At 41.7% G+C, this 16218-nt stretch overlaps 1 protein-coding gene and 1 non-coding gene across 5 annotated transcripts in view; both read left to right on the top strand.

Annotated features, from left to right (window-relative positions):
* The window catches only part of LOC142439877 (OX-2 membrane glycoprotein-like), a 46579-nt gene that overhangs the window by 14304 nt on the left and 16057 nt on the right, over nucleotides 1-16218 (top strand). For all 4 annotated transcript variants that reach the window (XM_075542538.1, XM_075542535.1, XM_075542536.1 and 1 more), the window contains exon 5: nucleotides 3161-3268. In XM_075542538.1, the coding sequence (XP_075398653.1) occupies nucleotides 3161-3268 (108 nt within the window). The remainder of the gene's footprint in view (nucleotides 1-3160; nucleotides 3269-16218) is intronic.
* Nucleotides 10530-10693, top strand: LOC142441829 (U1 spliceosomal RNA). The gene has a single exon (XR_012783148.1). It is a non-coding gene; the product is annotated as a U1 spliceosomal RNA (small nuclear RNA).

The raw sequence follows: 16218 nt of genomic DNA, 5'->3' as shown, positions 1-16218 counted from the left end.
TATCAAGATATTCCCATCGATGCAAAAGGGGGCGTCCTGAAGACATACCCTTTACCACAACCATAAGGAACAAGTTTGTGAAGTGGGCCCCAGCATCTCTTAAGACTCCTTTAATTGCTATTCTATGTGCACCAGGATTAACAGTGGGCACTGCCCTAAGCGAACTCCGACATTTGCCCACAATGGGGCTGATGGGTCCCCGTGATGGTAGAGGGCAGGTGTCAGCACTGAATCAACAGAGACAGGGTAGGCGTGGTTATAATAGACAAGTTTTCAATAATAATCAAAGCAACCTGTCTCGTGTGGAATTATGGCATTGGCTACTTAGCCACGGTGTCCCAAGGAATGAAATAGATGGGAAGCCTACTAAATATTTACGTGATCTGTACAGGCAAAAGAATGGTAGATCAGGTGAACAGCAGAATAGACAGTCACTATCGCTCAATCAATTCCCAGACCTGAGCCAGTTACAGACCCACAACCCCTTGAATGAAGGGGAGGCCGTTCCCTTGTCAGGAGGATCCTGTTACATCACTGAAGGTCTGGGTCACCCCACCAGGCCAAAAACCACAGCCAGCTAAGGTGCTTGCTGAGGGCAAAGGTAATACAGAATGGGTAGCAGTAGACGGTAGTTCTACCTAACAATTACGACCACGTGATCAATTGCAAAAGTAAGCCTTGTAATTGTCAATGTATTTTCTTTGTATGTGATTATTGTGTATATTTCCTTTGTTCAAGTATGTTATATCAGATATAATTTGACTCAGTGTGTTTTCATTTATATGTATGATAGATGATTGATGATAAGTATAAGTGTGATTTCATTAATATCTGGAAATTATATAAGTATGTATGGGTAAATAATTGTGTACAGGTGCCAGGCTGGCAAGGGGTGGATTGCTATAGCTTATTGTGCCAGCCTGGCCGATAAACACAAGTAGGACTAACTGAAGGGCAGAGGGATAAATGGCTTGCTTGTTCTGTGCCTCAGTTTAAAGGGGTACACTACCTGTGTGATGCCTAGCCTGTGGACTGTGTTGCTGTAAGTTGAGGTCCCTTTAAGCCCACACGATTGGAATGTTCATCTCTGGAGCTGGGGACTGACAGTTGATGACAGTTGGGGACCTGCCTTGCTGTTTGCTGCCTGGATATGTATAGCGAGCTCTCTCTACAGAAGGGGACTGCCAACTGGCAGCTCTCAAGCCTTGAAGGACTGCTAGTGTCTCACTGCTTTATAATTTAACTGTTAATTTCTTGTATTATCTATCTGTATATAATTTAATGGTTTATTTTTTGAATTATATATCTATCTTTATAAATATATTTATATATAATTACTAGCAATCTGGTTTGTCTCTCTAGAGAACCCTGTCCAATACAGACACTTTCAAGGAGAACTTTGCTGGCAGTCATGTTGTTGCAATAGAGTTCGCACTTTCATGCAAGACACCTATCCTTAGCCAGTTCCTCTCTGCCACTGCAATCTGTGAGTTGTTACGATGCTAAATAGCTTTCAGCAGAGCTTCCTTTGATAGGGATGAGACAGACCAGGCTAGAGAAGAAATGGAATAGCACAGCACCCGATTAGAAGAAATGCATTCAACACATGCAGATAGGTTATTTCTAGGGATTGGGATCCTGACAGGCATCGTTGATCCTTTACAGTTCACTGGCTATCCGGTTTTTCCTCAATCGGCATATGTCACTTTAATTATAACGCGCAGCGTGACATTTTCATAACATTTAACCATAACATATCTGGTACCGAAATTAGAAACTTGAGAATTGGGTTACATTTAGAAAAACATTGAGCGTTTTGTATTTTTAAATATATTTTGGTTGTTGCCTCTATATTGATAACTATGAAAGTGAAGATTACAAAGTGAAAAACAAAACATTTTTTTCCTGAAATTAAAAATTCAGGCGTTTAATGGACTCCATAGAAGAGAGTCTCTGGCCTGGAGGCAAGCAAACTTCTGACCAAGGCTGAGCGCTACCATGTAGTCCTGTGCCTCATGACTCATTTCACTTGATTTCTCTGAGCCTCAGCTTCTTGATCTGTTCGCTAAGGAGATGGAGAACTACACCTAATTCTTGGAATATTATATGGATTACAGGTAATAACAGCTTTTATCAAATAGTGATCCTATAAAGCATACTGTTACTCAAATATTGATCAGACAAAATGAGGTCATGAATGCCGGCTATCAAAAGAGATAGTGTCTGGGGTCTTAAAGGCTTGAAGGTGAACAAGCGGCCATCTAGCTCAGAAGCAACAAAACCCACATGGAAGAAGCACACCAGCCAGTGCGATCATGAGGTGCCAAAGGGATCAGGGATAAGGCATCATCCCCCTAAAAAATACCATAGTGAATGAAGGGGGAAGTGCAGAGTGAAAACCCAAAGCCCATTTGTCGGCCACTGGAGATCCCCTCACAGAGGGGTCTAGAGGAGGAGATGAGTCAGTCAGGGTGCGATGTAACACCGATGAAGAATACAGCTTTCCTCCGGTTTCTAAAAGCTCCCCCTGCCCCCCCCCCCATTATCCGAATTCTATCTTGCAAGTCTGGATAGAGCAGAGGTTGTACACTGGTGCAGACGGGAGCTGGAGGCACAGGGAATCCAGGGTGGATGATACCTTCAGGACCAAGGGTGTGAGGGGCGATACTGGGAGGGTAGAGGGTGAGTGGGTTGGAAAAGGGGAACAGATTACAAGGATCTACATGTGACCTCCTCCCTGGGGGATGGACAACGGAAAAAGGGTGAAGGGAGATGCTGGATAGGGCAAGATACGACAAAATAATAATTTATAAATGATCAAGGGCTCATGAGGGAGGGGCGAGTGAGGAGGGAGGGGAAAAAGAGGACTTGGTGCAAAGGGCTTAAGTGGAGAGCAAATGCTTTGAAAATGATTAGGAAAAAGAATGTATAGATGTGCTTTATACAATTGATATATGTATATATATGGATTGTGATAAGAATTGTATGAGTCCCTAATAAAATGCTAAAAAGAAAGAAACCACACAGCTTTTGTATTTGGTAATAATTTTCATCGAAAGCCAAACTCTAACAATAGCTGTTGTATTACTTTTTGCCTCTTGTACAAATTCCTCTGTTAATTTTGTTTTCTTTTTTTTTTTAATCTCTCCAACATCGCTAGACGTTTGGCTTTCAATTCCTCTCTTGCTGAGTGTTGTGTCGCTGGTCATTCTTCTGATCTTGATCTCCATCTTATTATATTGGAAACGTCGTCGGAATCAGGATCGAGGTGAGTAGAGAGCGAGACAAGGGAAATGATTTTTAAGGTCAATTGGGGACCAGTTGAAGATGTTGACTAGCTGCTAGCAGCGGTATGCTTTGTTTGCTATTTTGAAAATGCATACAAGTTGCTGTGCACTTTGGGGTCATGTTCTTGCAGTAGGCCACTAAATTTGACATTTCTGCATTTATTTGCCAACATATTTAAAGGCTCACTAAATTCTCCTATTTTCTGCTGAGTTTACTATTTTATCCTAAGGCGTCTCATGCCCTGTCGACAACATGAAGATGGGGATCAACACTTAGAGTAACTTATGTCCTGCTGCCCTTTCATACTGTACGTTGTTCTCTGTGCCTCATCCAGTGCACACTCTCTTATGTATACTAGGTCCTCAGTCAATGTCCGTTAAGGGAATGAAGATATAATGAATCTACGGGTGAATAGATCCTTCTAAATAATTCTTTGGGCCAATCTTTTTTCCTTATTGTCACCTCCGTGCCTTAGAGATCCCAAATGGAAGTAAAATGTTGTGAGACTATCAACGAGAGGAATGAGAGTGACAGACAGAGAGATGATTACATTTCTTTGCTTCCTGAAGGCAGTGCATACTTTTTAAAGTGAATCAACTCTGCTTTTTTTAAAAACAATTTATTAGGGGCTCATACAACTCTTATCACAGTCCATACATATACATACATCAATTGTATAAAGCACATCCATACATTCCCTGCCCCAGTCATTCTCAAAGCATTTGCTCTCCACTTAAGTCCTTTCCATCAGGTCCTCTTTTTTTTTTCCCCTCCCTCCCCGCTACCCCTTCCTCATGTGCCCTTGGTAATTTATACATCATTATTTTGTCATATCTTTGCCTATCCGGAGTCTCCCTTCCCCCTCTTCTCTGCCATCCATCTCCCAGGGAGGAGGTCACATGTGGATCCTTGTAATCAGTTCCCCCTTTCCAACCCACTCACCCTCCACTCTCCCAGCATCACCCCTCACACCCTTGGTCCTGAAGGTATCATCCACCCTGGATTCCCTGTGCCTCCAGCCCCCATATGTACCAGTGTACAACCTCTGCCCTATCCAGCCCTGCAAGGTAGAATTCGGATCATGGCAGTTGGGGGGAGGAAGCATCCAGGATCTGGGGGAAAGCTGTGTTCTTCATCGGTACTACCTCCCACCCTGACTGACCCAACTCCTCTCCTAAACCCCTCTATGAGGGGATCTCCATTGGCCGACATTTGGGCCTTGGGTCTCCACTCTGCACTTCCCCCTTCATTCAAAATGGTATACACACACACACACACACACACACACATATATATATATACATATACACACATATATCTTAATTTATGTTTGCATGATGCCTTATACCTGGTCCCTTTGGCACCTCGTGATCGCACTGGCTGGTGTGCTTCTTTCATGTGGGCTTTTTTGCTTCTGAGCTAGATGTCCGCTTGTTCACCTTCAAGCCTTTAAGACCCCAGACACTATCTCTTTTGATAGCCGGGCACCATCAGCTTTCTTCACCATATTTACTTATGCACCCATTTGTCTTCAGCGATCCTATCATGGAGGTGTGCAGCCAATGATATGATTTTTTGTTCTTTGATGCCTGATAACTGATACCTTCGGGACCACTCGATCACATAGGCTGGTGTGTTCTTCCATGTGGACTTTGTTGCTTCTGAGCTAGATGGCCGCTTGTTTATCTTCAAGCCTTTAAGACCCCAGTCACTATCTATTTTGATAGCCGGGCATCATCAGCTTTCTTCACCACATTTACTTGTTCACCCACTTTGGCTTCAGCAGTTGTGTCGGGAGAGTGAGCATCATAGAGTTCCAATTTAATAAAAGAAAATATTCATGCATTGAGGGAGTGTTTGAGTAGAGGCCCAAGGTCCTTCCACCACCTTAATACTTAACCTATAAATATAGACACATAAATCTATTTCCCCATCCTCCTATATGTATTTGCATGTACATGTCTTTGTCTAGACCTCCATAAATGCCCTTTGACTCCTAGCTCTTTCCTCCATCTCCCTTGACTTTCCTCCTGCCCTACTACCATGCTTCGTCACCACCTGGGCTATGGCTATACCTTTTCTCTACGCAACCTTACTCTTGATCATTCCCCACCAGGCCTACCACTCCCCCCTCTCTACCATTTTGGGTCCCATGTTGTTCCCTTGTCCCTGTGTTTGTTAACACCACTTCCTTACCCCCCACTACCCCCGCACCCCAAGTCCTCCCAGAACTGTCGGTCCCGTTGTTTTTCCTCCAGATAGTTCATCCAGCCTGTCCTATTCAGACAGATCTGTGGAGACATTAACACGCACGAAAACAAGACAGAGGAAAACAAAGCAACAGTATACAACCAAACAACAAAACAACAAAAACAAACCACTGACAAAGAACAAAAAAAAAAACACTTCACAAGAGAAAAGCTTGTAGTTAGTTCAGGGATCGTTTGCTGGCCCTTAGGAGCGTTTTCCAGTCCAGTCTGTTGGGGCACCACGCCCTGGCCCCAACGTCCACTTTCAGCATTTCCTGGGCACCTTGCCACTCCATTCCCTTGCTGTTCCGCTGCACTCCCCCAGTGCTTTGCCTCGGTGTGGTGGGATCAGGTCAGGTGCAATTCCCATACTGTGTCTCCGGTGCTGTCCCCTGTATTGCCATTAGTCACCGAGTGGCATCATTTCTCCTAGTGGGGCCAGCCATGTTGTTATCTCTGTGGACTGGCTGCTCTACTCAGGAACATCATCCTCACGGCCTGGTGGACCAGGCTGTGTTCCACTCTCTCCTCCTGCCCCTTCATCTGCTCCCGTGTGCTCTGATCTGATATGTCCATCTACCGGAGCAGCAGAGTCAATGTCGTCCTTTGGAACAAATTCTTTTCGGGGGGGGGGGGGCAGGAATCCACTTAATCTACGGTGCTGGGGCCAGCCTCCCAGACCTCTCCACTGGTTCCCTACTCCACGCCGGGATATTGCATTCACACCTTGCAGCACTGGGTTGAATCAACTCTGCTTTTTATGTGTGTGTTGGAAATTCCCTAGGTTAAAGGGTGAGATATAAGTCCTCTCCATCTCTAATAACTGAAAGCTAGAAGCCGGCAAACTGAAAGAGTGGGCTGAGTATTAACTTACAAGCGTCATATACATCTTTCCTGATTTTTAACCTTGGGGAATCTCCTTGTTCTGTTTGAATGGCAGCCTCTTGGTCCATGCAGAAGCTGTGCATGAGCTCAATGAAGGCTTCTGGAATTCCCACTTTTCCCAATGTTATCCATCATTTCTGAGGATCCACACAGTTAATACATTTGCATTGTCAGCAAAGCAGAGGCAAAACCCATTTCATCGGTTACTCACTTTCAGCCCAGGGCCATCAGATACCAACACCAAGAGCCCTCCTTTCATATCCTATTTGAATCCCTGGCAGCTTCCTCTCAAGGAACTGCTACAGACCTGTTTGGATTATAATAATATTTCAATAACTTTTGCATTATGTCAGGCTGCCTCTTTTGAAAATGGATATGAATATGGAGCTCTTCCAGTGGTTGTTCAGAGAATTATTTTCTAATCTTTCGGCATAGATGAGACAGGGCTTATAGCAATGCGTGTTTGTTGCATTTCATCCATATTCATATAGATTTAACCCTACAATGCCTGGATTGTTAATTTCAGGAAAAGGAATCCTTTTTGTTTTTATTCTTTACTTTCATAGTTACCAATATATATTATAAATCTATGTATAGTAAATGTTACGAAAGCAGCATGCTTGGCATTGTAGGGATAATATGTTGTGTTGCACTTGTGGTTCATTTATTCCTGGAACCTTGTTGTTGTTGTTGTTTTGCCAATGCCTTCCATGCAGTTTGGGCTGCTTCCTTTAATACTCCCAGACCCGAACATGTGCTACCTCCTGAAACGTTTGAACATTAACCAGTCACAGTCAGTACATTGACTCTGTGGTATGTTCCTTCCATTTGCTTCCAACATCACTAAGTATTTTGTCTATAGAATCCTTCAACATTACATCTGAGACTTGACTCCCCCCCCCTCCTTTTTGCTTGAGAACCCTCCAGAATGTTCTTTCTTTCTTGTGTCCTAACTCCGGTTCTTTGCAGATCTCATCCTAATTTTTTGTATTCTGGAGCTGCCTTGTGAAATCTTTCATTCGCTTCCTTTCTTCCTTCACTTTAGCTAATTTTGTGTTCAAAAGCAAGTGGCAGAGTCTTTGATGATGCACACTCAGAAAAGTCACAGACACTGCAGAGGCAGACGGCTCTTTATTTTTGCATTAGACCAAAATTTGTCTTTTCCTATTAGACAATAGTAGCCTGCAAAAAGGGAGTTGCTAGCTAGTTAACCGGAAGCCCAGGACTAGAAACCTGGTCACCTGACATATGCCGGAAAGTTTTTTCAATCATTATTGATAGCCTACAGTAGTGACTACAAAGGGGTTATTGTGACATTTGTTTCAGTCTATGTTTGCCATTGCCACTGTGTTCTTTTGAAAAGCTCAAACAGACAAATATGTTTAAGGTTATTTTCAAAGTCCCTTTTTAAAGATTCTTCTAAGACAGTCTCTTCAAATTCTAGGTACATTCCACTAGAAAGGGGTATTTTCCAACGAATCACCCTGTGTTTATTAACCATGTCTTGAATTACATGAACACAGTCATTAATGTTATCAAAATTTTGAAGAAGAAACAGTCAGTCTATCTCTGTACATGGCCTTCTCCTATTTTTGTAATCAACACTGCAACTTGGACGTCTTGTAAATACAGAATTGCCATTTGCTGATCATGTCTGAATGACATGTGACCAATTCATTTGTTACCACAAACTAGCAGGGGACTATTTTGATCCAGTGGAATTTTGACTGGTTCATAATTTATCAGCCAGATAATTTGGTCTTCTATCACTAGAGACTTAAACATTCATCCCTAAGGAAAGCACTAGCTAGTTAATACCAACATTGAAGATTTACAAGGGTTTAGGAGAGAGGTGAGAAAATCAGAGAGTGTAGTACTTTCTGGGTTTTTTTTAATGAAACCTTTTCTGATTGCCCATTTATGAGTAAGGGAAATAGTCCAGCTACATTTGCCTTCCCTCTTTTTTCCTTACCCTTCTTTTGTATTTTTCCTCTGATTCTTCCTTTGTTTGGGGGAAACGGAACATTTGTGGGCTGGCAAAGGTGACAGGAAGGCTCTGAATCTGGCGACTTCAAATATGAGAAACTCAAGGAAGAAATAGGGAAGTGAGGACAATAGGAATGAGTGTCCCTGCTTATGTGCGTTCGGAAGAGTCTATTTTTTTACGGAAAGTAAATTACCATCATTTCCTTCATTTCACTTTCCATGGACACGACTTATGAGTGGACTCTTTGCAATGATAAAATGGAAGTCAGTAAAATGTTATGTCTTGGGAGAAATTCTGTCAGTGTCTTGCTTTTTGGCACCATGTTAAAATATTGCTGTTATGTGCTCGTGAGTTGGTTTCAACTCATGGAATCGATCCATACGCGGAAAACTTGATGGACACAGATTACCAGGTCTTTTCTCCCATGGAGCCACTAGTGACCCTGAATCAATGAATGAACTTTGGGTGTGCGGCTCTGTGCTTATCCCATGTACTAATACGCTTCCTGTGTCAGAGGAAGTGCTCAATGAACAATCTGCGGTCTGGTGTGCTCAATGGGAAAGACAATTACCAAGAGTATTTGTTTCAGAAAATAAAGAATCTGTGCTGGCTTGTATAATTGCACTTTTGCTTTCCAGATGTGGGGTAGGTGTGCGGAGATGCCTCCTGTCCCTCTAATTTCCTCCTTGTTTTGAACACAAGGAAAGAGGTGGTTTAGAAGAGAAAGGCCTTACAGAGCCTTTCAGGAGCTGCCATAATTCCTGGGTAGTACAAGGAGTTCACATGTTCAGCAGTTAGCCTGAAGTTCTAGGTTCAAGTTCACCCAGGGACACCTCGGAAGAAAGGAATAGTGATCTAGCTCCCCAAACTCACCCGCTGAAAACCCAATGGGACACAGATCCACTCTGACACACACGGAGTGGCGGATTGTCATGAGTTGGAATTACCTTGACAGGAACTAGTAGCACCAAGTTATGATGGTCAATTTTTCATAGGAAGAATTCTTGCAATTTACTACCAACCTTTTACCGTGGAATGGAAACACATGTCACCCATTATGTCAAACTGGGATGACATAATTTGATCAAAATTTTTTATCTAACAGACCCTAAAATCTGGACAGTCTTGAGGGCAGTGTTATCCCTTAGTGCCCCAAACCATGTGGACTCAGGTGACCCAAATTCTGAGTGTCAGTCTGGAGATGGGGAACACTACGGGTCAAGGTATCTCTGTCTCCTGCCCAGGAATTAAATGTTAGTTCAGGCCCTGAATTGGGACACTTAGCCCCTCAGCTATTTTATGATGGGATTGCTCTAAATCATCGGTTAGACTCTTGGATACAAAATCTGAAAGACAAGGAAAACTAGCTGAACAATTTTCCAGTATCGGTTTTCCTTTTGCATTTTAGTCAATACATGCTTTACATCTGGTGTCTCTAATGAAATGCTAACTTCAGCCACAGAATCATACCAATTCTACCCAATTTTAGTCATACCTATTCTACTGAACATCAGTGGGATAGTTATACCCATTCTAATAAATTTTGCCCTGAGCAAGTGCAAGCCCCTAGTCCTTACTACCAGAAGTCAGCTGGACTTTGTACTAGACAGATTTGGGTTGCTTTATGAAAAAAATATCCCACAAGACTCAGCTAAAAGATAAATATAACTACTGTATTAATTTCCTAATTCTTTTTAAGAATCCATTATTTGGACAATCCAGAGTGCCCTCCGCACTTGAAGATTTTCAATTTAATCACACCTGCAGAATCTCTTTTGCCATTGACATTCACAAGTTGATGGGGTTAGGACATTGACATCTTTGGGGACACTATTACATAAGCTTCCGACAATTGCTAAGGGGAGAGGAAGGTGAGCGGGGTGGAGGGGTCACCATCAAATGAGTTCCTCAATGTTCGTGTTCCATAGCTACAGTTCTACAGCCTTAGCTTTGTCCCACAGCATTAGCTTTGCTCATGGTAACTTTGTACCTCTGACCACATTGCTCATAGCCTTCTGACCAAGCAAGACATCATTGAAAAGAGTTGGCATTTTTTGTTTCCTAAAATAATACTGAAAGGAACTATTTCTGTTTTACTTCCTTTTAAAAAGGTATCTATTATACTTACCTGGCAGGGGAGATACCACGATCACGAAGGTGGTTTTCCCAGGGCGAGGCTTATCCATTGCACTCCGGATGTGCTGACCCCTGCGATTTCCCCAAATGTGGGAAACTCGACTGCATAATTTGTGGTAGTGGGGGACTGCGTTCGCGCTCTCCCCTGAAAGAAAAAAAAAAAGGTATCTATTAACGTTACAGAGAACTGAAGTTTTTAATCTTCAACACTGTTACAAAGACAAGTAATTTTGACTTCCCTGAATATCTTAGTCAGAGTTGAATTGCTGGTCTCTTGTGACCTCAAATTGATCTTTTCCACTTTAGCACAGCTTGCTGAAATGGGGGAATTCTGTATCCGTATCATTTTCAAAGCTAGGCTTGGAGGCCAGAGGGAATTTTTCCAATACAAGTCATTTCTGTAGAAAGGACTCCGCGTCAGGAGGTGTTACTACTGGCATCTTTCCTAAAAACAGATTAGTGAATAATATAAATGCATAACTCTAGATCTTGTACTTGTTATTCCATCCAAGATTTTACTGTGAACGAAAGCAAGCATTTTCTGAGCATCATAAACTGCTTTTTCACGGGTTAAGGCACAAATATCTTCCTGAATATTTTTTTAAACAATTTATTAGGGGCTCATACAACTCTTATCACAGTTCATACATATACATGCATCAATTGTATAAAGCACATCTGTACAGTCTTTGCCCTAATCATTTTTTCTCCTCTTTTCTTTTTTTACATTTTATTAGGGACTCATAAAACTCTTATCACAATCCATACATATACATACATCAATTGTATAAAGCACATCCATACATTCCCTCCCCCAATCATTCTCAAAGCATTTGCTCTCCATTTAAGCCCTTTGCATCAGGTCCTCTTTTTTTTCCCTCCTTCCCCTTTCCCCCTCCCTCATATTTTCCTGAATATTATCTTTTATTACAACTGCAGCAAAATGGATAGTGAAATCATTTTATGTTACTAATATAAAATCTTGATCACTACCGATTTTCATTTATGGTTTCCATTAAGTAATATACATGCATTCTTAAATATATCATGTCTAGATAATTTTTTTATTACATTAGAGGGTCAAGTTATTATCACTCACATTGAGTCATTGTCATTGTCTAAATGCTGACTCAAAGTGACCCTAGCAACAGAATGAGGTTTGGAAACCCACGGGATTTCCAAGGCGCTAAAATTTACAGAAGAAGGACTACCCGGTCTTTCTCCTGAAGAATGTAAACGACTGACCTTTCAGCTGAGTGCTCATGTAAAACATGAACACAATCAATCACAGGCTTAGTGGAGAGTTTGGGTAGATGCTTGCTGAACTTAGAACCCAAATATTTTCCACACAATTCTTTGAAGTCGTTTTAAGATTCCCATTGTAGATTCAAATTGATTCCAACAATCTTTATGCAGGAGAGCAGTTTTCCACTATAGACACATGATCAAATATATCGTATTGGATGTTTTAGAAATACTGGTGAAAGGAAATGAACACCCTGTGCATGTTTTCAGTACAATTACATGAATGCATTTAATTCTCTTCTAACCATCATACTGTAAAAAAATTAAGCTTTCCGTAGCAGATCTCATCTCGCATGCTCATTGACCTACCATCCAATTGATGCTGACTCATAGCGACCCTATAACTCTATATGTCAGAGTAGAATTACCCCTGTGGGGTTCTGAGGCTGTGAATCCCTACAGAAGCACAAAGCCTCATCTTTCTCCCGAGGAAGAGCTGGTGGTTATGAGCTGCTCTCCTTGTGATATGAGACCACACACCACCGTGGCTCATTTACTTAACAGACGGTGAGAAAATAGTATATTTTTTAATACAAATGTGTTCAACAAATATTGCAAAAATCACAACCTTGATATTAAAGACTATGTCCCATCAGAAGCAATTAGAGAAGTTTCTTAAAACACAAGAGTAGTTGAAGAGTCTCATGAGAGCCTCTTGCCTTTCTCTGGAAATGGACTGCAAACAGAAGTGCAGTATCGTGATGACTGGCCAGTGTTTCTAGTCTGAAGTCTCAGTAATCACCGGTTTGCATATTCTCCAATCTACTACCACATGAAAGTCCTCAAAAGATTCTCAATAAATATATTTGGGACTTGTGTGCACTAGTTTCTCTTTATATTAACAATTGATGACCCACATACAGTCATTGAAGATTGGAATACAATGCTTCCTTAGAGTCAGTGTAAGCCTGATTGTTTCCGAATAGGACTTTTCTTTGTAGCTACGATGAATTACTAAATGATTTTGATGACATTTTGTCTCTTTACAATGAGTTGAGTGGCTTTGGGCAAGTCATTGAACCTCTCCATGTCTCTTTATCCAACTTAGTTAAAGGGGACATCATAGTCCTATATCTCATAAGGGTGTTGTTTAAAGATATTGCATACAAGTGTGTAGAACGTCAATAGTGTCCTGGTAAACTAAGGAAAAACAGGGTGAAGAAAGAAGCCCACTTTTGTAGCCACTGGCAACTTCCATGTAACTATTCCCACCCTGGTCTAACTCAGGCTATCAACCATTTAACCATCAATTTAGAACATTTCTGAGTAACTAACAAGTGACTTTTATTAGGGAGGCTGATATAATTCCCGCAGACCCATGTACATAGTAAATTCATAATATATAATAATTAATGCCAGCTCTTTTTATTAGAGCTCTGTTGTTCTGGAATAAGGGATATCATTGCTGATCTCAGATGGATCTTAGTCGAAAGCACAGAAGGCTTGAAATATCTTTACTTGTGTGTAATAACTATGCATACACATTTGATTGTTTGGGCCATAACAAACTATGTTTAACCTTGACAACCATGATAATTCCAAAATACTGATGTGTCCTCGGGTAGAACCTATCCATAGACCACGAGGCAGCCATTTGAACAGAACAAAGGGGTGATAGGGATCGTGCATGGCTTAAATCAGGAAAAGAATGTGTCAAGGTTGTTCCTTCAACTATACTTAATTGTTGTGTACACCAAGCCAATAATCTGAGCAACTGAACTGTATGAAGGGAAAAAAAGGACATCCGGTTTAAAGGACAGTTCATTCATAACCTTCAATATGACAGAACCCTGCTTTCTGACAGCAGAGAGAACTGATGCACTTATGATTGAAGGTCAAGGACAACAGCCTTCTTAGCAAAAAGGATGCAAAACTCCTTACAACTGGACCAATTAGCAGCATAAAGATAAACAGGGAAAAGATGGATGTTCTCAAGGATGTAATTTTACTTGTATCCCTAATCAACATCCATGGGAGCAATCGTCAAAAACTCAAGTTATGTATTGCATTAGGTCAATCTGCTGCAGAAGACCTCTTCAAAGTATTAAAGAGCAAAGGTGTGGTATTTGGAACTAAGGTAGGCCTGATCAAGTCATGATATTTTCATTGCTCTTGTTTGAAAACAGGGCAGTGGATTAGGCAGACTAAGAGAAAATTGATTTCAGTGAATTACGGTGCTAGCAAGGAATATTAAGTGTATCACGTACTGCCAGAAGAATGAATAGATATCACCTGGAAGAAGTACAGCCAGAATGGTTTTTTAGAGACGGGGATGGCAAGCCTTCATCTCACAGATTTTGGACATGTTATTAAGAAGCATGTGTATGTATGAACAGGTAAATGGAGGGGGAGAGAGGGGCATAGAGAAGTTTGGGGACTTAGGTAGGCTTTGAGGAAGAAAATTTCAGGATCACTTCATTTTATTTGGACATGTGGACAAGAGGATTTGGAAAAATAGTACATAAAGGTTATTTCCCCTGGCAGGCTTGGGAGAAGTTTGGAGCGGAGAAAACACTTATTTATCACCAATCCCAATGCCAAAGTGTCCATTGCAACTCATAGTGACTTAGCTACGTGAATTTTACCAGAACAGTTAGCTTAATTTTTCTCTCAAGGTGTGACTGTGGTGGTTTGAACCAATGACCTTGTGGTTAGCAGTCTGTCTTGTACAGGGTAGCACCACTCCTTAATTACATGAGACTATGAGCACAGAAGTGAATGTATGATGCCTAAAATTGATTTCTACATATTTGAAGCTTTTTTTCTTCTACTTGAAGAACAGAAACTGTTTTTTGTGTGATTTTTATCTTATGGTTTTGGGTGAGGAGAACATGAGGGTAAGCCCATTTGTGGAATGAGGACAGTTACTCACTGTAAGGAGGGGAGAACTAAGCAACTTCTCTTTAAGGAAAAGTTGCTGTCAAACTGACGTGTAGACTGGTGAGTCATGGGTTTTCCATCCAGTTTCTCCTATGTTATCATGAGTGTAACATTTTCTTTCTTTCTTTTTTTTTTTTTTTCAGTTTCTGGTAAGACTTTATTTTGGGGGTGGGGAGAGGGGGGCACGGCACTCAGTCCTTCTTGGCAGCGGCCTTCCTCATGGCGGCCAGCACGTTGCTCAGCTCCTCTCTCTTCCTCTTGGCCCGGATATGTGTGCCCACCCGCTTCTTGATGAACTTCAGTGCCCGCTTGTCCTTGGAGACCTTCAGCAGCTCCATGGCCCTTCGCTCATAGGGTGCGAAGCCGCACACCTCCCGGATCATGTCCCGCAAGAACTTGGTGTGCTTGGTGAGGCGCCCGCGGCGGCGGCTGTGCCTCGGCTTGCTCAGTTCTCGGTCACCTTGTGGCCCTTGTGGAGGCCCAAGGCCATAGGGGAGCGCACAGCCATGGCGGCGACTCTTCGGTGGGTGCCGCGGCGGAAGGAAGGGAGTGTAACATTTTCTTATTTGCATTAACCAATTTTTTTCCACCATCGGTATATCAATAAACACACTTTAATGTTTCTGCTTATAAATAGTTTCTCTCATAACACTGGTTCATCGGTGGTCCAATACAATCTTCCAGCTATAGCGCTCACAGCTTGCTTCTTTCTTTCTGCAGCTTCTTTTTCATTGGAAATCACCGGAGATCATAATTGATTTCCTTGTTTTATGCATTTCCATGGAGTTCTGATCAACCTGTTGGTTGAGTACTCCCCTCCAGGGACAGCTGTAGTAAGACAGCCCTATCAGAAATAGGTTAAGGAAATAGTAGCAACAGGAACTTTGCCTTAATTAGAGAAGGGAACATATTTTTGAATTGGATTCAAGATCGAGGAATCCATCAATAAAAGTTTCATAATTTTTAAAAGAAGTTATTGTGTTTGAGTGTTCTCTAAAGAAAATTAGCCAGTAGATTGGATTGTTTTCCAGACCCCAGCATATATTTAGGTCTTATGTACAATTTCAGGTTCTGTTACTGCTAATTGGCAGTTAAAAATACATAGTCATACGCTTTTGGGGAAATAAAGATGCTTACATTTGAGATGCGGAAACTTTGAAAAAGGGAATGTGCTTGTGAGGGAAGGAGACTTGATGCCCACTCTTAAACATTTAAGTCATATAGACATGACAAAAGGACTCGGTTTTCAAGAAACCAAGGGCTCAGACATAAGAATAATTGTAAGGATGGTACAGCACCCGGAGGTGTTTTGTTCTACTGTACAAGGGTCGCTCTGAGTCGAAACCAACCCATTGGCACCTAACAACAACAACTGACTAGAGAATATTAGATGTGGCCTCCTCTTTTTCTTTTTTTTCCAGAGAGAATTGAAGGTGGGGCGTGATGGCATGTAACACATTCAGCATATGCCAAAACCTTAATATGACA

The sequence above is a fragment of the Tenrec ecaudatus genome, chromosome 2 (assembly GCF_050624435.1).
Source record: "Tenrec ecaudatus isolate mTenEca1 chromosome 2, mTenEca1.hap1, whole genome shotgun sequence".
Lineage (NCBI taxonomy): Eukaryota > Metazoa > Chordata > Mammalia > Afrosoricida > Tenrecidae > Tenrec > Tenrec ecaudatus.
This window is presented reverse-complemented; position numbering and strand designations above follow the sequence as displayed.